Genomic DNA, 22952 nt, shown 5'->3' on the forward strand with positions numbered 1-22952 from the left:
AATCATGACCGCTCCAACTGAATACCAACCTATCTCTGCACTGACTGAGCGCGAACGCAGAGCCAAACGACTACCTCATGTGACATCATATGACGCGATGGTGAAAAAAAGCACTTTTTCAACACGGTCAAGGAAACAGTCACGTTTTCTATTAAATTTGTGCCCTTATGTCTTGCAAAACAATTTTTAATCCTGCATTTACTTTTCATATGGTATTTTCATACAAGGTTATATTAATAAAAAAAACCTGCAACATGGGCTTTAACAATAAACTCAATATTACAATATTGAGAACTTAAGGCGAGACACTACAGGTGAATAGGGTACATTTTTTAACTAGCAGATATCACCATGAAACTTTCCCAGATGATTACCTACATTAAGATGAGAAAAAAATGTATTACAAGTTTTCTGTAATTTAATGTTTAAATATGCAAATGAGGCAATATCTAATTAAGTATGCACTAATTTGCATATATTTTAAAAAACAAAATCTGAGTATTGGATAAAGGGTTGAAAATTATTTTTTCATTGTGTTCACATATTAGATGGGGAAACCAATTACAAAGGGATTTATGGATATCTACTTTTGTTATCCTGTAAATCAGAATATACTGTCAATAGCCTTAAAATGATTTTCGCCATGTTTTTTGGAATAAAATGTTATATAAATCAGGCTAAGAATAATATATTTACAAATCCCTCTGTAAATGTCTTCATAATATAACTAGGTACAAGACTGGAAGGTTTGGTGTGTATCGGTGCTACTGAAGTGGAGATTTCAGAGAGAAAAGTCATTTTGAGAAAACGGGCTTTAAAGGGGTCATGACATAGTAACGGGTGATGCGTGCGAGGCGATGGCGATTGCAATGATGTTTGAGTCGGAATCAGAGGAAATGAACCATCAACACAACTAAGAATGCATCAGCCCGTCCACATAGAAAGTGTGAAACTATTTTGTCAGTTTAACAGCCTACATCTTTAAATAGCCTAAGGGACATGAACATGACGGTCATAAAACAATAAGTAGGCTAAACTAAGTAAAAACACGGTGATTATTCATAATGAATTAAACTGCAATTAACGTTTTAAAAAAGTTTTAAGTTTTAAATAGCCTACATTACTTACAGTTTGCGTCGTTGTTGAGCCCAGAATAGTCCACACGGCCTTATCTTGTACAAAAGTTTTCTGGCAAAGCCAGCATCAAACTGCGATTGTTCTCAACTGTCACTCATCCTTGAAATGTGGAGAACACACGCTTATTAACTCTGCCGTGACTGGGACGTCCGCAAAAAATAAACTGCATCCATTTTCCCCTGACGTCTATCTTTCAGCAGCGTATATTATTCAAACATGTTGTTTGTCCACAGCCAGGAACAGCACATCTGCGTGTCGTGACATCGCAATCTTCTTGTAAACAGACCCACTCGCTGCACGTCGACTGAACACATACAGAAGCGCGTGACAGATGCGATGATGAAATGAGGTGTAGTTATCTTGCGCTTGAAGCGTAGTTGTCTACGCTGGAGGCGGTCATATGCAAACGACTGCTACGTCACTTCGTACCGTGACGTCACTTCATACCATGGATCCAGAACGAGCTGTATTTAGAGCTTGATTAAATAAATGATTCGTTTATAATGAGGAGGACGTCTTAAGCTATGAAACTTGCAGGACGTTTTAATGGTACAAAGACCTCTTATATACCAAAAGATCAAGGCAAATTTGGTTTCTCATGTCATGACCCCTTTAAAGATTTATCATCAGCCAATGAGATTGCGCATTCAGCCCTTTTACTTTCGTGATTGGTTGCTGATAAAAAGGAAATGACCATATTTGGATCCGACAGCATTGTACAGGAGAGAGAGAGCTTTCCAGCGGTGTGTGTGATGACAGGGAGCAGACAGCGATCGCGGAGCAGCGGGAGGATTTACAACGACAACTTTTGTTGAATTTATAAGAAATCTACAGACACAAACAGACAAAGTGTAGTAAAATAAAGACCTAAATGTGAATTTCTGACTTTTCTTCACCACAAGTCTGAAAGTAGACGTTATTGAAGACAAATATCCAAAAATCTCAAAATTGACCAGTAAAAAAGTTTTTGCCTGCCGTGTCTCGCCTTAATGAGTGAATGTGCTTAATTGTAATGAAAATAATGTCTCAATGCTAAAAAAGTAACTGTTTTTAATTAAAAAAAATATATAATAATTTGCATGGGTAAAATTTGGGTAAAAAAACAATTCTCATATTTGTAATGTGAGAAAGATAAAAGGTCAGATTCACACGAGATGACAGTCAGACAAAATACATCAATGTCAAATTAAGCTTCTTCCAAAGCTTTATTTTCTCAGAAAGGAGTGTGAATCACAACAGACTAAAGACCACCACAGAAATCCCCTGATATTCAGAAATATATTTACATACAGGTGTTTATAAAGGTGATAATACAGCCCAAATGCTCTTCTGGCCGGACTTCCAACATGTGCAACCAAACCTCTACAGATGATCCAGAATGCTGCAGCTCGTCTTGTCTTCAACGAGCCCAAGAGGGCCCACGTCACTCCTCTGTTCATCTCTCTGCGCTGGCTACCTCTCGCTGCTCGCATCAAGTTCAAGGCATGGACGCTTGCTTACAGATCTATCACACGCTCAGCTCCCTCCTACTTTCACTCACTCCTACGAGTCGACTACATCCCTACCAGACGCCTACGATCGATCAACGAGCGACGTCTCGTGGTTCCATCACAGAGAGCCACAAAATCACTTTCCAGAACATTCTCATTCACAGTTCCATGCTGGTGGAACACTCTCCCCACCCTCATCCGGAATGCAGAATCCCTGACAACATTCAAAAAACAGCTGAAAACCCATCTCTTGCGTGAGCACTTAACCTCATAAATAAAAAATAAAAAAATTCCCTTTAAAACCTCACTTACCGTGCTTATGCTACTCTGAATAATGCCTGAACCTCGTATTCTGAGCACTTCTTGCGTTGTTGTTGTTTTTTGCCTCTTCATGATGACTCGCTTAATTTTAGTCCTAATTTGTAAGTCGCTTTGGATAAAAGCGTCTGCTAAATGACTAAATGTAAATGCAAATGAATGGGTAGGCTAGTTGAAAAGAAATACAGTATTATTATAAAATAGCTAAATTTCTTTCAAAACAAGTGGCATCTGCTCGAGCAAAACTAATACTTCTCTGAGTCACTGTGAATTATATTATCCTTATTTTTAGTGCATCTGTGAAGTCAGTGTTCCTCAGGCCAAGACGGTTTTTTCCGGTTTCATATTACAATCTTTTTTTTTTTTTTTATTGTGTTTGTGCTGCATTTCTTTAAAATAAATGCCACTTGTTTTGGTATTTGTATATATAATTCAAAAACATAATTTTGGCACCATTGCATATATTTGTAGGTCCTTTAAAGAGGTCATGACATGGACTAAAACAAACAAAAATATATTTGAGTATGTTCCTTGAGGTTCACTTATACTAATTATTTTCAACCCTCTGTCAGAAATGATCAGGTTTAAAGGCTTTAAGGCTTCGGTGAACGCCCACTGTTATGATTGGCTAAAGTCACTGCATAGGAAACATATCAACACACATTATCCAAATAATCCATAAGCATTAAAAAATCATTTACTAAAGTCACCCACTATAAAAACAGGCCATTTTTGGAGCTTTATTAAACAAATGCAGGTACAAAAACCTCTTATATGTCAAAAGATCGAGGCAAATTTGATTTCTCCTGTCATGACTCCTTTAATTTGACAATATTTTAATAACATTTTAACCTTCCCCAGTTGATTTAAATGCTTATGCTGATGTTCTTTAGAAGTATGAATATTCCATGGCATCTTTCAATCAGTATAAGATCATCACATTGATCTTGTTTAAAATTCCATCACTTTTTCCATCAACATAGTAAACAAACTAAAGCAGAGGCTGAAATACAGAAATTATATCCAATGAGTTGCATGTATAATATATGTATATTTCTGCAGTAATTTTAAATGAAGTTTGCAGCACTGTACATATCAAGCCCACAAAAAAAAAGAAAATCACCATTAATGACGTTATTTTTAAGATTATCTCTTTGATTTTCGTTGTACAGTACTATATTTACAGTTATAGGGTACTCTACAACATTTTTGCATAACAATAATTAAAATTATATTTTTAAATGGGCTTAATTGTAACTGTTTAAATGTTTTCTTTATGCAAAATATGATTTCGGAATGGGGGAAAAATATGATAAATATGATTTTTGCACTTTCTCACATTGTCACCTGTGCACTTTCCAGATCTGTCGGAAATAATCCATAATGATGAAGAAAGTTGGATTGTAAGTAAACTCAGTGTGCATGTATCATATATTATTATAATGATAAAACTTGCCACAAAAGTAAATGTAAGTGTTAATTACAAAATAATATGTTCTAAATTATATCTATATATATTTATCTCAGAAAAGTGAAGGTTATATAGACTTTAAATGAAGTTAATTTGGCTTGATTGAATCTTCATAAACCATTACTCGAATCTCTCACTTGGTGCAGATGAAGTTGTTTGTCTCAGTTTCAGGAAGGCTGATCCAGCTCTGGCTGCTGGTGTGAATGGCTCCGGATCTCACTGTCGTAATGCAGTCCTCCTCCCCGGTGCCGTGACCCGGAGCCCACTGCTCATAGCACAGGGTGTGACCGCTGACCCAGAACCAGAGGCCGAGCACGCGGGAGTGACGGAGACCCAGCCACACGTGAGCGGTGGAGGCCATCGAGGTCACGCTCTTCACCTGAAGCTGGATCTCCTCAGAGTCCACCGACACCAGGTCCATGTCTTCATCTCTGCAGTATTTCAGAGCTCCCGTCCACGTCAGATTCTGTCTGATCAGAACCAGTTTATCTGGAACACAAACAGATCAAGAAACAAAAACGGTCACTATTAACTAACTATTCACTGCGACTTTTGCTTATATATGCTCATATTTACTGCTTATTAATAGTTAGTAAGGTAGTTGTTAAGTTTAGGAATTGGGTGGATCAAGGGATGTAGAATATGGTCATGCAGAATAAGGCATTAATATGTGCTAATAAACAGTGAATATCCTAGTAATATGCATGATCATAAGCTGCTAGTTTATAGTGAGAATTAGACCCTAAACTAAAGTGTTGCCACAAAAACATTAAACATTTTTAGTTAAACAACAATCCTCCCAGAAATGTAAATTCTGTCATCGTTTACTTGCACTCGTGTCGTTCCAAACCCATAAGACTTTCGTTTACCTTCATATTTTAATAAAACCTGGCGCCGATTGCATAAACAGCCATTATGTTATGACAGTGTCTTAAGTTTTTTTTAAATCTAGCACACGCTAGAACAAACCTGATTCTTTCTTTTGCATCATGTGATGCACGTTGGAGCTTCTGTTTATATGTGAATGAAAGCCTAAATGATAGTGTGTTCATCATATGAGCATTGGATTCAGTCCGTCTTGGGTGAGAGTACGCTGTGCGCGAACTGGCTGCCGCTTCTCATCGCAAATCGTTGTTTTGTTTTTGTTTTGTTTTGTAAATCTTTGTTTGTTACATTTCCTCTATTAACACCGTGTTGGTTGCCTCTGGGCTATTCTGTTGGCACGGAATCTGGACTTTTTCTGTTTGTTACGCTTCATGCTCAACATCATGTTGTTTACTTCTGGGCGACACTGCTGAACGGATGGAACAGTGTTGGATGTTTGAGTTAAGCATCAGTTGCATGGATGTTACATTTTCGGAAGTCTCTGACACTCCCTGGACAATTTGGACAATCTCTGCTAACTTCTGTTCAGCGTCTCACTTTGTGAAATCCCTGCGAGCCCTCTGCCCACTGTTTCGGCTTTACCATTCTTCTGCACTCTCGGTGGGTAAGTTTCCCCTTATTCATTGCGTAGTGTTTTATTGTGGTTCTGCCCTCTTTGGTCTGGCTAACGTGGTGGCCTCGCATTACTTTCCCCGCGAGCCCTCTACCACTGCATATCTGTGAGTCCCATAACATCTGATGCAGCAGGTAGGCAAGTTTTAACTTGTTTAGCGAGCTGTTTAGTTTAGTTTTGTGGATCACCAGCTGGGTTTGGCTAACGTGGTGCTGTAGTAACGAGGGTGGCCATTCGGCTTTCTGTGAGTGCTGTCTTAAACTGCAAAGAGATGTACTTTGCCATTAATAAGTCTCCGGCATTGAGACTGCTGGCCCTGGGCTTTGCTGGCCTTGCTCTGCTTCTCATTCACGGTATGGATTTAAATTATACTTCATTGCAACTGCATAACCTAAATCGTCTACTCCGTCTGGAATCCTCCACGTTTGATTTGTGTACTACTCTCGGAATTGCAGGTCGTACACGTTATATCCATCGGTCTGCTAAGCGTAGATGGCTTTATAACTACGACTCCTGTCTCTCAATACCTGTGATCCTGTCGCCGAGATCGGAGCGTTACTATAGTAACGATGTGACTCTCCACCGCACCACGACTCTCATACCCCTAACTAAAGATGTGACCTACTCGTCGCATGTTCCTCATCGACACAACTGCGCACTTTTGAACACTCGTTCCCTGACTGGCAAGGGTACACTACTGAATGAAGTTACAACTGAGAGAGTTTTTCTGAGAGAGGATTTACTCTTTCTGACTGAAACCTGGCAAACACCTGACGATTTCGTTGAGCTGAATCTTTTAACCCCTGCTGGATATAGTTATCTGACAAAACCTCGACTTAGTGGTAGAGGTGGTGGTCTGGCAGTGATCTTTAAGAACAATTACAAAGTGACTAAATATGACATTCTTGATGTTCCAAGTTTTGAATGTATTTCACTTCAACTTGCTGGCCCCGCTCCGCTTCTGATTCTACTGATTTATAGACCCCCTAGAAACAACCCAAACTTCTGCTCTGATCTGACTGAACTTCTCACTCTCGCTTTTGCCCGGCATGACAGAATAATGATGCTTGGTGACTTTAATATACATGTTGATTCTGATTGTACTGCTGCAAAAGACTTTTTGTCTGTTCTGGATTATTTTGAAGTATCTCAGCATATTGACTTCCCAACATTCTCACTCTCATACTCTCGATCTGCTCTGTACTGTTGGTATTGACAATGTGCATGTTCATGGTCATAATCTGGGCATCTCTGACCATAAACTAATTCTCTTTGATTTCTCACTCCCCATTGTAAAACCAATAACCAACACTACTATATCCTACCGAAATCTGAAAACTATAACTGTTGAAAATTTCTCCGCTGCCATTGCTGTTTCTGCTCTTCCTTCCTCACTCAATCTGTTGTGTCCTGATGAGATAGTTTCTACCTATGATAAATCGATTGGTGATGTATTGGATGAGCTTGAGCTACCCCTTCAACTCCATATTTGATTGGTTGTCCGCTAGACACTTTTTCACTCACTAATACATCTGTGGTTGAAAAATTGATTAACAAATCAAATTCTACCTCCTGTACACTTGATCCTATTCCAACATACCTTCTAAAAACTCATTTGTCTTTACTCATTCAACCTATTACCCACCTTATTAACAGGTCTCTTGCCACTGCCACTGTTCCGCTTAATCTGAAAGTAGCGGCCATTACTCCAATCCTCAAGAAGCCCGGCCTCGACAACGCCATTCATAGCAATTATAGACCAATATCAAACCTTGCTTTCATTGGCAAGCTACTTGAGAAGGTAGTTGTGGCACAACTGCAATCACACTTAGAGAGACATAATCTCTTTGAACCTCTTCAATCTGGTTTCCGTACATACCACAGCACAGAAACAGCTCTTCTAAAAGTACTAAATGATCTCCTTCTGGCTTCTGATTCTGGTGCACATAGTATCCTGGTTCTCCTTGACCTCAGTGCAGCATTTGACACTGTGTGCCACTCTACACTTATCTCACGATTGTCTGCAATAGGCATCACGGGTGCGGCACTTCAGTGGTTGACCTCGTATCTATGTGATAGACAACAATTTGTTAAGATAGGTAAGAATCGCTCACGCTCTGTGTCTGTTTCTCACGGTGTGCCCCAAGGCTCTGTACTTGGCCCGCTTCTATTTCTAATCTACTTGCTACCATTAGGCCAGATCATCAGACAGCATGGCCTCAATTTTCATAGTTATGCTGATGACATTCAAATTTACTTCACGATCAATCCCAACTAGGGGTGTAACGATTCGTCAACTACATCGATGTATCGATTTATATTCCTACGATCCAACTGGATCGATCTGTGCTCGGCAAGTTGGCCTTCCGGACGACATATATCGATCTAATATCGTTTTAAAAGGTAATGAATCGATTGTATCGATACTAGGAAATAGCGCATTGGATTTAAGCACGTTAGACTTTATATGGATGTTTTTTCTTTGCACTTTTAATGATAAAGGCGTTAAACGTTACTCGATTCAGTCTGCCTATCTGTGTCGTCGTCGCCATGCGTGACGCGCCAGCAGCAGCGCAAAGACAACAAGTAGCGCAAAGTCTCTCACCTCAGACAAACGGACTGTCCTGTCCTCTCAGCCGCTATACTGCAGTAGCGCGCACTCTTCAATTGCACGCGCAAATGCGCCGGAGCGCGCTGTATCACTTCACTAAAGCGCAAAAGAAATACGAGCATGCAACGTCGTAAATTAGTAAGTTAAGAAATAAAAGTAAAATACCAATAAATTACGTTATTGGTACGTCATGTGTGTTGCTATTTATCAGGAGCAGTTTCCATGTTTCTTTACCAGTTCTTCTAAGTATTGTGTATCACCATGGTAGCCTAATTGTTGTTTGTTTCCATAACAAAATGCCACTTACTGGTTTTGTATATTTGTATATGACTGTGGTGGCTCATACCAAGATTGTATTAACAAAAACTAGTTTGGGACTGCTATTTATTAGCTTAACCTCGCAGTGCCTACTGTCTATCAGTATTTGTCATATTCTTAAAAAAAATTTGTTAAGTAAAGGGGGACAGAACTTGTGTGTCAACAATTTTTGTGTAAACAAATGTATTATAATAGGCTTATAATTCCTAAAAAGGTGGGTCGCGGCTTGATGACCATGCTGAAATGTGGGTCCCATGGCCAAACTATTCAAAACATCATTCTATGTTGTGATTAGGGCTGGGCGATATGGCTGAAAACTGTATCACGATATAAGTGTTTCATATCGGTCGATATCGATAATTATTGATATTTTTTATGACATATTTAAAATAAGGACCAGTCCAGGAGACAAATACATTACATTTAAAGATTTTTTATTTTAAACTTTCTGATTATAATCCCATCAGTTATAAAGGCAGAAATGTCAACACGACCATGGAAAACACTCACTCAAATACAGATTAAATAAACAGTGCTTTATGTTTTCAGCTACAGTAGGTGTATTTAACAGTAGCATTGAAGAAAGTAATTAAAATATGAAAATAAAACAAAACAGACTTCACTGTATAAATTATACATTGATACTTATTAAAGCTACTATTAAAGTTATCAGTCAAGAGCAGTGAATGATTTTCTCTTTGCATTTTGTTGTTTTATTAACATTAAAGGGATAGCTCTGTTTACTGTTTGGATAGCCACATTCTTCAAAATATTAATATTTGAAAATATAAGAAGGAAATTAATACAGGTTTGGAACAACATTAGAGTGCGTAAATAATGAGAGAATTTTTATTTTGGGGTGAACTATCCCTTTAAGGCCAAGCGGCAGCGTGTTATTACTATACTGTCTCTTTAAGAGCTGCGCGCGACGCGTCTAATATACACGCATTTGACAAGCAGATTTTCTCTCAATTTTCTCAAGTTTGCTTTCACTTTAGACATATCCGACTAGTTTATGTAAACCTTGTGTGTATATAACAGTATTAGCACAATAAGACTCGAAATATAGTCCAGTATCCAGGCGCTGGTAGACAGAGTGCATGTGAGCTTCACATGTACGCGCTGAGAAACGCACACGTTAAAACAGCTCATAAGCACGCGAATAACAGAGAAACTGACGATGGTCTTGCATAATTTGCAGACGGCATGGTCTGACTACGGTCAGACTTGAAGTCAGGCGAGCTGACTTTTCCTGTTTTATCAACAATCGCTGTATCACTACACGCCGGTTCTGTTACTGAAGAATCCAACACGAGACAACAATATTGCGCAACCATACTGACTGGCTGTTGCGTGTCACCCCCTACGTTGCAAGGTTACCAGAGAGTTGAGTGCCTTTGTTCATGCAACCAAATTTGCTTTCGCAACCTCTGGTTTCTTCCGACGAAGAAAAAAAAAATAATTATCGAACGTTTTATCGAACGCATTTTTTATTGATATTGATTACGTGTCTATCGCGATACATATCGTTATCGTTTTATCGCCCAGCCCTAGTTGTGATAATCGTAATTAATAATCACAATTACAATTTCAAGGGAATAATCAACAATTAGCCTATCATTTTTGTCATAATCGTTCAGTCCTACTTATTAAAATAAAATGTGAATGCATTTTATATTAATTGTTGTTTACTTGTTTGTTTATATCAATAATTAATTGATACCTGATTCCCTTACAAGAATTTTTGGCTAAAAAGTTACTGAATCGATTTCAAGTCACTGAATCGTTTCGGATCGGATCGTTCTAAATGAACCAATATCGTCCTTGAATCGTATCGACAACCATGAATCGCGAATCGAATCGAATCGTTGTTAAAACGAATCGTTACACCCCTAATCCCAACTCATCATTTCCACCCTCTTCTGTTATCTCCTGCCTCCACGAACTTAAAACATGGATGTCCTCTAACTTTCTACAGCTTAATGCTGGTAAAACCGAAATCCTGTTGATTAACCCTAGATCACAGAGCTCACCCAGACATGACATTTTTATTGATATAGATGGTATTGAGATTAGGCCTTCAAAAACTGTACGGAATCTGGGAGTTTTGTTCGACCCCACGCTCTGCTTTCACTCACACATTAGTCAGACTGACAAATCATGCTTCTTTCACCTGCGGAATATTGTTCGTATTCGCCCGTCTTACCTTTATAGATGCAGAAACTGTCATTCACGCTTTCATCACTTCCAGATTGGACTTCTGTAATTCATTATACAGTGGACTACCCACCAAAGCAATACACCGCCTTCAAATGGTACAAAACTCTGCTGCACGAGCCCTCACATATAATAAAAAATCTGCCCATATCACTCCAATCCTTCACCAACTGCACTGGCTTCCTGTCATAAACCGCATCCAATTCAAACTGTTGGTCCTAGTGTATAAAGCCTTACATGGCCCGGCACCCAAATACCTTGTTGATTTGGTACAGCCATATGTTCCAACTCGGGTCCTTAGGTCCAGCACTGAAAATCTACTCGTGGTACCCCGGGTCAGACTCTCTACGGTGGGCGGTAGGGCTTTTAGTGTTGTTGGCCCAAAGCTTTGGAATAAGCTACCCCCGAATCTTCGTGCGGCCGACAACATCTGGTCTTTCAAAAAACAACTTAAAACTCATATCTTCAAGCTTGCCCAATAAATAAGTATCCTCGACACTGTTTTCTCTGTTCTCCACTTTCTCAGCCCTATCTGCTACTTACTTTGTCGTAATTGTATGCTTTGATAAATAGTACAATATGTTTTTCTTTGATTCATGTTAATTGTTTGTCTGTTATAAGCAGATGGCCTTTGTATCTGTTTGGTTGCTGTTTGTTTGTTATTTGTATTTCATTGTGAAGCGACCTTGGGTTCTTGAAAGGCGCTATAGAAAATAAACATATTATTATTATTATTATTATTATTATATAATGTGATCGTATCTCTTCACACTCCACTCGATTCATATGGATTTGTTTGGAAAAATCCACTATAATTAATAACCCAGTCAGAAATGTGTGATCAGTGTGGGGTTAAAGTTGTAGTGCACTCATTCTGTGATTAGAGTTTCTGTTTCACATATAGAGTTGCCTTTGTTCAGATGACTGTGTGTGTGAGAGCGTCTACTTACCGTCATAACACACAAAGCGATAAGGTCCTTTACAAAGATCATCCTCCCATCGTCCTTGGTGGCCTTTGATATTAATCACGGTGCAGGCATCATCACTTCCAGATGAACTGTCGGGTTGACCAGTGTGCCAGTGTGTGAATGTGGAGGTGCTGTTATCTGACCAAACCCAGAGTCTGTTCAGACCGATCCAGGCCGATTGATCAGGTGGAGTTAGGTTGTGTATTATGATGTTCTCACTCTCATTCCTCACACTGGCCAGATCTGTGTGATACTGTCTACAATAACTCTGAGCTTCAGTCCAAGTCTTTGTCACATTTATAGGGACGTATGTTTTACTGCTGGCTTTAAAAGAGAAAGACATTTGTCTAATATTGTGAAATGTAAGAGAAATAAAACACAAGAAAATATTTAAGGATAAAGAAACAAGAACACGAGGACAAAAAGACAAATTCACTAATGCAATTATGGTTCATCATTCAAAACTAAAAGTGTTTTATTATTATTGTACATGAAAACACTCAATATGGTCTTTTAACACATTTCAGTGTGTTGTGATCTTACAGCTGAACTCACCATTATAGCAGATGAATTGCTTCATTGAACTACATTTTCCATCATACCATTTTCCATCAGCCTTCATATAAGCACAGTCTCCATCTTCTTCTGGTGGTGCTTCATATCGTAGTTGTCCTGGTGCCCAGTTCGTGTACTGAGACTGGTTTGCGGTGTAGAACGTGGGGTCATTCAGAGACCATATCCATGTGTCTGTGCTCCTCAGCCCAATCCAGACAGGGTCAACATTAGGGTTCACTCTCTTTATGACCCGCTCTGCGTCGTCCTGATCTTGTGTGTCGGTGATTGTGGCCAGATCTGTGTATTTCTCTCTGCAGTGTTTCTGAGCCTCCGTCCAACTCTTTCTCTCATTCACAAAGTGATACTGACGCAAAGCGCCTGCAGACAAACTGACCACGGCTGAGAAGAGAGAATTCACACAGATCTCAAGACTCACATCTCACCTTCTGATCGATGACAGACATTTATGGAAGTAAAATAATGACAAATGTTTTGAAACAAAAAAGCTTGTTGAATTGCAGTACTTGAAGAAGATATGCATTGCATTAGCCGAACCCTGCTTGCATTTTAATGCAGTGTATTTTTAGGGCTTGCATTTTTATGGGCTGCAATTCAACACGGTTGTATATATAAGCTGTGAATATTTCAATTCAAAATATTTCACACACGTTTTCACTATTAAAAATCCAATAATCCATATTCACCTTTCAGATTTCCCTTCCAAAATGTTCATTCTGTTTAAAAATACAACCTATAATATTCAACAGGCAATTTTCAGTCCATTTTATTTCGCTTTACAAATTCGCTTCCATAAATTCAGTGGTTCAAATTCGACAGAAAATTAAACATTTGACACCCACTTGACATTTGCGTTCAGACTCTAACTTTACAACTTTGCTGTGTGAAAGGGGCTTAGGTGAGCACATGCAGCACGTCATTCTAGAGAAGCTTGCAAACTTTAATGGACATCGGGCCACAGCTGGAGCTTTAACTGTTATCAAGGTGAAAAATGCTATATAATGGCTATGAAAAATTACATTTAAATGACTGAAAAATGGTCTGCTCTACGTAGAACTTGACAAAATTAGGTGTGCATATGTGCCATATGATTTTAAAGAAGCATGCAAACTTTAATGGAGATCGGACAATAGGTGGCGCTATAACTGTTAAAAAGCTTTGTAAATTGGCTGTAAATGGTCTTTCCCATCTATAATCTAAGTGGTTATATGCTTGATAAACGAAACACAATACCTTTTTATGCAAGTGCTTAAAGGCCTTAAAGGGATAGTTCGGCCAAAAATGATATTTAAGCCATGATTTACTCACCCTCAAGCCGTTCGAGATGTATATGTCAATCTTTTTTCAGACGAACACATTTTCAGTTATTTTAGAAAATGTCTTAGATCTTTCAGTGGTTATAGTGTGAAGCTATGGGGTCCACCTCCTTTAAGTCCCAAAATGTGCATGCTTCCTTCACAAAAGTAATCCATCCGGCTCCAGGGGGATAAACCAAGGCCTTCTGAGGGTAATCCGTGCGGTTTTGTCGTAAAAATATACATATTTAAAACTTTATAAACGAAAATAACTGGCTTCCGGTGGCGGTCGGCGCGCGTTCATGGAGATGGAAGCGTCGTGACGTAGAACGAACGTGACAGCGCAGCCAGAGAGCAGAGCAAAACAAAACTCTACGTTCATTCTACGTCACGACGCTTCCTACGTCCTACGCCAGCATCCATCTCCATGAACGCGTGTCGACCGCGACCGGAAGCCAGTTATTTCTGTTTATCCCCCTGGAGCCGGATGGATTACTTTTGTGAAGGATGCATGCACATTTTGGGACTTAAAGGAGGTGGACCCCATAGCTTCACATTATAACCACTGAAAGATCTAAGACATTTTCTAAAATAACTGAAAATGTGTTCGTCTGAAAAAAGATTGACATATACATCTCGAACGGCTTGAGGGTGAGTAAATCATGGCTTAAATATCATTTTTGGCCGAACTATCCCTTTAAATATTTGCTGCTCACAGCTATATTTCTAATTTAATTTAATTTGAATGTTAGAATTAGCATCTAATACATTTAGGGTAAAAATGCCTCTTAATAAAAAAGTTGATTTCTGTCTCTTCTGTGAACTGACCACCGCAGGGAATATGAATGTGTTTGTGAGTCAGCTGTCCACAACAGGCCAAAACCAGCCACAATACCAGCACAAAAACACACTCAGCAACACATCATCTCATTATTCTAATCAACTATATATATATATTTGTGAATATTGCACACCCCTGATGTACAGTAATATTTTTTATTTCTTCAGGCCTTAAAAAGTCTTAAATATCCTTAAGTTTGACTTAAAAAAAAATGTGTAGCAGCCGTGGATGCACAAAGGTGGCTTTATTTCAAACTATTTTCATTTGCAAAATAGACCCAAAAAATCCCTTTATATTAACTATTTATTGAATAAAATCAACATCACATTTGCAATCGTTCTGATATTCTGTTTTGCTCGTGTGATGTTGCTCACTATAAATATTAAAAACAAGAACTCAATCAGGGGCATTTCTGTGCCCATATCTCGAAGTTTGGTGGCATTTTTATTATGTTGGTGTTTTTGCCCCAAACTCCTCTAAATTTCTCCTCTAAATATTTTCATTTAATTTACCGGCATAGAAATAACAGCAGTTTCACCTGTTCCACAAAAACTCAAAGTTCAATCAAGTGTCCGTCTCACACTACCACTAGAGCACTAGAACTAGTGAAGCTCCGCATGACACACTCACTCACCGGAGAGCAGAAGAGACGTCAGTGTGATTCTCTCCATTCCTGAGGGAAAGACAGAAAACAGACTCAATAAACCAGATTCATTTGCTCTGAAATGTTCGTACAGAATCCAGAACTTCACAGCATGTCATTCCTACTTGATCATTGCTGATTAGCTTCCGCATCAATTATTAGCACACACATGAAGCTCCTAAAGCTGATGCGTGTCAGTTCAGTCTTACAGTACAGGTTTATGCTTTAAACCCTTCAGAATTAAACTCATAGACTTTGAGATCTGGAATTGCAGTGCTGTTCTACAGTGTATTGCTGTAAACGCAATTTTTATTTACATTTTATTTTTATGATCTTGTACTTTGTTTTTTGTTTTTTGCAGCGATCCTACAGAAGAACCTTTTTTGGTTCCTCAAAGAGCATTTCATTCATCAGTTCTTAAAAGAACCATGTTTTCTTAGTGTGTAAAACATTTAAAAAATGTAAAAAAAACTTTTTTTCCGCTATAAAGAACCTTTAGTTTTGAGTGAATAATACAACCGAGCATAAACACAGCTAAATCAATCCTATTGTAATCAGTGTGAAGTTAAAACAACAGTAACTGTCTTAAACTCTCTTACCTGTCGATGTTGTGATTTCTGTGCGATTGTGTGTTTGTTTCTCTATCAGGACAGACTGATATAATGGATCATCTCCTCCTTTCTTGACTAAAGGCGACTTACTGACCCGTGAGTGTGTGTTGTCTATTTAATATTGTGTAAGTGTGTGTAAGAGAGAGACAGAGAGGGAGAGAGAGAGACAGTGTGTGTGTGTGTATCTGTACTGGTTAATTTTGAGATGTTGGGCTATTTGGATTTTCATAAAGTGTTCTTTCAGTCTATTGGGGAAAAGAGCACAAGTATATTTTTATTCAAATCACCTTTATTTATAAAGCGCTTTATAAAATACAGATTATGTCAAAGTAGTGTGACAGTGATAACAGGAAAATGATGCACTGATGCAAACAGCTCTAAAAGAAAACAGTGGCATCATTCAGCTGAGTCGGTGTCATTTGAATTTTTTATTCGCACATTAACTTTTTATTTGTATATATTCTTTACTTGTTTGATGCAGATAATCGTCATGAGTGTCTCATTGTCCCTCAGGGATGAAAGTTCACATGCGGTCTAGATTAAATTAGTGATGCGGAAAAAATCACGATCTGCACTGAGGAGAACAGGTACAGTAAATGTGCAGGGAAGTGGTGAGCATGAAATGGTGGCGTTGAGTCTTAAACTGAAGAGTAATAGTGTAAACTGAAAGTCTTTGGGTTGATGATGGAGAATATTGGAGACTGGAGAATGAAGGGTATAGTAAACAACTGCTTTATTTGCATCACTGTTGCTATGATGTCACAGGAGCATTCAGTGGCATTGAAGTGTGTCTTTGTGCAGCTTGACAAACATGCAAATATGAGAAGTCAGATTATATTCCAGTGATCTACATGCAAAATGTTTCCAGTAAGATGATGTCAAAAAGTACAGTAAATATGCATTTACTTGAGACGCAAAATCATTTAAGATGTTAAGTCTTTTTGATCAAAATGAAGTGAGTTTATGCTTAAAACAAGAACAAATATCTGCCAATGGGGGCATAAAAAATCGAAGGGTAAACGAGATTACTTTTCTGGTCACATTGGGAGATGTTTGTTCTTGCTTAAAGCATAAACAAGCTTAATTAAGTATTTTTCATTCAAAAGTCTTGACATTCACATTACATTTTACATTTAATCATTTAGCAGACGCTCCAAAGCGCCTTTGGCAGGTCATTCCTCGGGCAGGGAACAGTCCAGATGAAGGTCTGTGAAAGTGATTCTGTGTTTCTTTGGGATGATGCACCACAAGACACTGTTCACCTGCAGAACACAAGCTTCTGGAGACACATCGGTCTGAAGTAGTGAGTGTAGGTGTAGAGGAGCAGAGCCAGTGGTTGATCTGCAGGAAAACATCAGTGCCTTGAATCTGATGCGCGCGGCTGTTGGAAACCAGTGCAAGTTTATGAGGAGAGGAGTGATGTGTGTCTCTTCGGCTCGATAAAGACACTCTTGCTGCAGCATCTGGATCAGTTGCAGAGGTTGACAGATGCTGGAAGGAGAGCGCATTACAATAGTCCAGCCTGGAGAGAACAAGAGCTTGGAGAAGGAGTTGTGTAGCTCTGATAGGAAGGGCCTGATCATTCTTATGTTGTTTTAGGCAAATCTGAAGGGCTGGGCAGTTCTAGCAATGAGGTCTGTGAAGTTAAACTGATCATCAATCTCAACTCAAGGGTTCCTGGATGGAGTTATGGATGATGAACACAGCTGAATGAAGAAGTTGTGCTGAAGTGATTGGTTGGCCGTAATCAAAAGCAGTTCTGTCTTTGGGAGGTTTAGTTGAGGGTGGTGGTCCTTCATCCAGTAAGAAATGTCTCAGGCAGGCTGAGATGCGAGCAGCTACCGTCAGATCATCCTGCTGGAATGAGAGGCTGTGTGTCATCAGCACAGCATAGGAACATCCATGTTTCTGAATGACAGATCCTAGTGTTGACATGTAGATGGAGAAGAGAAGCGGTCCCAGCACTGAGCCCTGAGGCACTCCAGTAGCTACACTGCAAAAAAAAAAAAGAAGCTTTTCTTTGTATTTTTGTCTTGTTTCCAGTCCAAATAACAAAAAATTCTTAAATCAAGATGCATTTGCTACATGAGAAAAATAATATAATATTTGATGTCCTTTTTTCCAGGGGAATTAATCAGAATGAATTCAAACAGAAACAAGATTATTTTTCTTACGCCATTGGCAGATAATATTGCTTGTTTAAAGCAAAAACGCACCTCGCACCGTGATGATGACAAAGTTCAGGAGGTAGTAATGAGGCAGAGGCTTTGGTGGAGGGCTTGGAGCTGGTGTCGGATGGTGATGAGGAGTCAGTGGAGTTGCCGACCATGGTGGAGCTGAAGGTGGGAGGAACCAGGGTGGAGTCCTGACAGAGGGGGCGGAAAGAATCCTGGGTATGATTGGCGGAGGCGGAACCATGGTGAGTGGTGGAGGAACTGGTGTGTAACGCAGTTCAGATGTTATGGGAAGAAGGAGGCGGGAACCGGCGAACATTCAAATACATTTTAATGATAAAAATAAAACAAATACAAAACAAAAGTAAAAGACAGCAGCCCCTCATGGACGACTGCTGTCACAATAAAATAAAACAAAACACAAGTTCAGGCCTGTCCTCTCTCGCTCTTCACTGTCGTCGCTCCTTTATGCTTCCGCTCTTCCGTGAGAGATACAAGACCGGTGCGTCGCACAGGTGTCGCTCATCAGTGTCGCTCATCACGGCCCTCGGCCTCGTCCTGCTCGACACATGGTGGAACTGAGAGGTTGACAGACCTGGGCGACATCGCAGGCCTGGAAGTCTGGCGCTGAGCTGTTGGCTCGCGGGATTGAGGCGGCGGCGGCGAGGACTCGGATGACCGGGGTGACGCTGGAGTGAGTGAGGACGACAGGAAGGGAGGAGCCTGATGATGTCATAGGTGTGCAGGGTGTAAGCACAGCTGGAATCCTGGGAGTCCATGGAGGAAGCTGCTCTGGAGTGACGAGGAAGCCCTGCGGAGTTTCCGGGCAGATGGGCCACGGAGGTGATGATGGAGCGGTGAGCCGAGGCGATGGCCTGACAGGCTGAGGTGGAGACATGGGCCTGGAGGCCCGAGGTGCAGCCGAGGACTCTGCCTCACGCCAAGCTGGTGGAGGGGAAGCCCGAGGCAGGGAGTCACATGGAGTGAGCAGCAGGGGCAGAGCCAAGGAGCTGGACCTCACCAGTGGTGCCGACGGATCCAGGGGGACTGGCCGCGACCAGTGATGGAGACGGGACTTGGAAGTCAGGCAGGGACACAGGCAGAAGAAGATCTCCAGACGGGACCAGAGCATCCAAATATCGGGACGGGACCGGAAAAGAAGACAAGGATTTGAGGGTGGGGACTTGGGTGGGAACTGGATCCATGGACCACAGGTCTATCAGGTCTATGTCCGCTCCTGGCTCTGGGATGGAGTGGTCAGCGCACATAGTCTCCGGGGCTTTGATGTCATCCTGCACCTCGGCGGGTACCTCAGGCTCGCTGGCTGTGAAGGAGAGGCTGCCATTCCTGAGTAACCAGGCCCAGTATCCCAGATACTTCCTGTTCTCCGGGAGGAGGAGGAGACGTATCGCTGGTGAGTCCATCTTCTTTCTCGTTTTTGAGAGGTCGGTTCTTCTGTAACAGTGTGGTAGCTGCTTTGAAACAATCTACGTTGTTAAAAGCGCTATATAAATGAAGATGACTTGACTTGACTTGAGTGTGGTGGTTGTGGAAAGCACACAACAAAGGCCTCTGTTACGACTCCAGATGTTGCTAGATCTAATCAATCTACATCAATTGTTTGTGTGTGTGGATGGCAAGAGACAAAATGTGGATAGAAATAATGCTAAATATTTGTGTTTATTATGCAAGCAAAAAAAAAAAAGAATAGCAAGAGAATGGGAAATGATGATAAGGAAAATATTTTCAAATAAAAAGAAAAAAAATTATTGGCACCCCTGGTAAATATAAAATAAAAATAAATCTGCATTGTTCATACTTTTGATCTTTCATTCAAAAACTTCACAAAAGTCTAACCTTTCATTTTTAAGGAAAATAATTGAAAGTACGGGATAAATCACATTATAATTTTTAATCACATTAACATTTTGTCCAAAACACACTGGCCAGAATTATTGGCACCGTTTTATTCTTCTTATTCTAAACTTCTTTTGCCAAGATAACAGCTCTGAGTTTTCTCCTATAATGACTGATGAGTTTGGAGAACACCTGACGAGAGATCAGAGACCATTCCTCCATACAGAATCTCCATATCCTTCAGATTCCCAGATCCATGTTGGTGCTTCTTTTCTTCAGTTCAGCCCACTCATCTCCTGTAGGGTTCAGGTAGGTGACAAATGCGGAACAATTAATTCATGCGTTCATGACCTCAAGGCTAGATTATTGTAATGCTCTACTGGGTGGTTGCCCTGCACGCTTAATAAACAAACTACAGCTGGTTCAAAACGCAGCAGCTCGAGTTCTTACCAGAACCAGGAAGTATGACCATATTAGCCCAGTTCTGTCAACACTGCATTGGCTCCCTATTAAACATCGCATCAATTTTAAAATATTGCTGATTACTTACAAAGCACTGAATGGTTTAGCTCCGCAGTACTTGAGCGAGCTCTTAACGCACTATAGTCCGTCACGTCTATTGCGATCTCAAAATTCCGGCCAGTTACTAATACCTAGAATATCAAAATCGACTGCTGGCGGTAGATCCTTTTCCTATTTAGCACCAAAACTCTGGAACAGTCTTCCTACCATTGTCCGGGAAGCAGACACACTCTGTCAGTTCAAAGCTAGACTAAAAACACATCTCTTTGACCTAGCTTTCACATAATACATTATAGACTTCTATAATTTAATGTTAGGCTGCATAGATCAGGTCAGCCGGAACCGGGAACACTTCCCATAACTCCTGATGTACTCGTTACATCATGAGAAGAATGGCATCTACGCTAATTTTAGTGTCTGTGTTTATCCCGAGGTTTTCCTGCAGCCTGCCGGATCCAGGCCGTATCCAGATCTGACGAAGGACCTTCGCCTGGACCGATGACAACGCAGTGTTGAAGTGCCAACTAGTCTCTCCCTATGGAGGATCCCTCTACCACTATACAGATAAGGCGTTGTCGGGAAAATTTGTTTCGCGTTCCTACCCCAAAGCAACAAAATAAAATTAAATTCTTTATCAAAATTTATAAGGAAAGACAAGTACTTTGTTTAGGCTTGGCTTGTAGGGAATTCCAAACCTGCGTATATTCAAACGCACATAACTATAGAACCCATTCTAAATGCGCATGTGAACGCCATCAGCGTTTCTCACAGGTTCGCGTTTAAAGTCTGTGTAGAGGGAATGGTGTCGTCTTAGCGGCCCCTAATTTAATAACAAATGATCGTTGCGACGGAAGCAAATCAATCAAAACTAACTTTAGATGGAAAATAACTTAACTCTGCTATAAAGCCAAAACAATCTCTGTTACCTTAAATGATACGCTTATCTCTGTGAAGCTGCTTTGAAACAATCTACGTTGTTAAAAGCGCTATATAAATGAAGATGACTTGACTTCAGGTCAGGGACTGGGACGGCCATTGCAGATGCTTGGTTTTGTGCTCAGCGACACATTTTTGTGTTGATTTTGATGTTTGTTTTGGATCGTTGTTCTGATGGAAGATCCAACCACGGCCCATTACAAGATTTCTAGCAGAGGCCGTCAGGTTTAGATTTTTTTATCTGTTGGTGTTTGCTAGAATTTGATGCATCTGAACAAGATGTCCAGGTCCTCCAGCAAAAAAACAGTCCCACAACATTAAAGATCCAGTGGTATATTTAACTGTGGGCATGGGGTAATGTTTTATCAGAATCAGAATCAGAATCAGAAAGAGCTTTATTGCCAAGTGTGCTTGCACCCACAAGGAATTTTTCTTGGTACTGAAGCTTCCAGTGCACATATACAAATACAAATACAACAAGAACATAGTAATACAAATTCTAAGAATAAAAATATATAAAAAATAAATAAAAATAGTATAAAAGTAAAAAAGTAGGGTCACAGTTGGGTTTAGTCTGAATAAACATTTACAGATTATGAACATATTTACAGTATTTTGAGTAGTATGAATAATATAAATATAAATATCACCTGAATTAGAGAATATTACACTAGACAGTGGGAGTCTAGCGCATGTTACAGATTATAAACATATTTACAGTATTTTGAGTAGTATGAATAATATAGATATAAATATCACCTGAGTTTATTGCACTAGACAGTGGGAGTATTGCACTTACAGGCATATGCTTTGGGGGGGCATGTTAAGTGTTCAGAAGGGAAATGGCCTGTGGGAAGAAACTGTTCCTGTGCCTGGATGTTCTTGTGGCCAGTGATCTGTGTCGCCGTCCTGACGGTAACAGTTCAAACAGGGGGTGTCCAGGGTGAGTGGAGTCCGTGATGATTTTACCTGCTCTCTTCCTCACTCTGGAAGAGTACAGGTCCTGGAGGGTTGGCAGGGGGGCACCAATAATCCTCTCTGCAGTCCGGACTGTCCGTTGTAGTCTCCTGATGTCCGATTTGGTAGCTGAACCAAACCCTGTGTGCACCAAAGCCATCTGGTGGGTTTGCTGCCAAAAAAGCTATTTTTTTAGTTTCATCTGACCACAGACAGAATCCCTTTTGAAATTCAAGTCGTGTCTCACAACTGAATATGCTGGAGCTTGTTTTTTGATGAGCAGGAGAATATTTCTTGAAACCCTGCCAAACAAAATGTGGTGATGTAGGGGCTGTCTGATCATTTTAAGGCTTTCTGACCCCAAGACTCACTAATCTCTGTGATCATTGGACAGTCTTTGGCAACTCAAACTCCTGCATTAAGACGATACAGACACGTCCTCTTCCAGGCAGATTCATACGATCTTTAGTTGATTAGAACTTGCCCTGATGGTGGAAATGGGGATTTTCAATGCT

The 22952-nt window shown here is 40.1% G+C and overlaps 2 protein-coding genes across 3 annotated transcripts in view; both read right to left on the reverse strand.

Moving 5' to 3' along the window:
• LOC311302580 (uncharacterized protein) overlaps positions 1-1420 on the reverse strand; it is a 7637-nt gene extending 6217 nt beyond the window's left edge. For both annotated transcript variants that reach the window (XM_084428575.1, XM_084428573.1), the window contains exon 1: positions 1129-1420. The gene's annotated coding sequence lies outside the window, so the exon portion shown is untranslated. The remainder of the gene's footprint in view (positions 1-1128) is intronic.
• Positions 1421-3554: 2134 nt separating this feature from the next.
• LOC311302564 (C-type mannose receptor 2-like) lies at positions 3555-16092 on the reverse strand. Its single transcript, XM_084428553.1, has 5 exons — positions 15980-16092; positions 15372-15410; positions 12584-12982; positions 12011-12352; positions 3555-4905 (listed from the first exon to the last, which is right to left on the reverse strand). Exons 2-5 carry the CDS (start codon positions 15406-15408, stop codon positions 4550-4552), a joined length of 1134 nt encoding a protein of 377 aa, XP_084284679.1. The 5' UTR covers positions 15409-15410; positions 15980-16092; the 3' UTR covers positions 3555-4549.
• Between the last annotated feature and the right edge of the window lie 6860 nt (positions 16093-22952).

This window comes from Rutilus rutilus, assembly GCF_951802725.1.
Source record: "Rutilus rutilus genome assembly, chromosome: 13".
In the NCBI taxonomy this organism is placed as follows: domain Eukaryota; kingdom Metazoa; phylum Chordata; class Actinopteri; order Cypriniformes; family Leuciscidae; genus Rutilus; species Rutilus rutilus.

Bases quoted from the DNA above. Each gene is read 5' to 3' on its own strand.
- LOC311302564 (XM_084428553.1), bottom strand. From the start codon at position 15,408: ATGGAGAGAATCACACTGACGTCTCTTCTGCTCTCCG. The intron at 12,353-12,583 runs GTGAGTTCAGCT...TCTCTTTTAAAG, and splicing joins GCAATTCATCTGCTATAATG to CCAGCAGTAAAACATACGTC. The intron at 4,906-12,010 runs GTAAGTAGACGC...TTTGTGTTCCAG, and splicing joins TCGCTTTGTGTGTTATGACG to ATAAACTGGTTCTGATCAGA.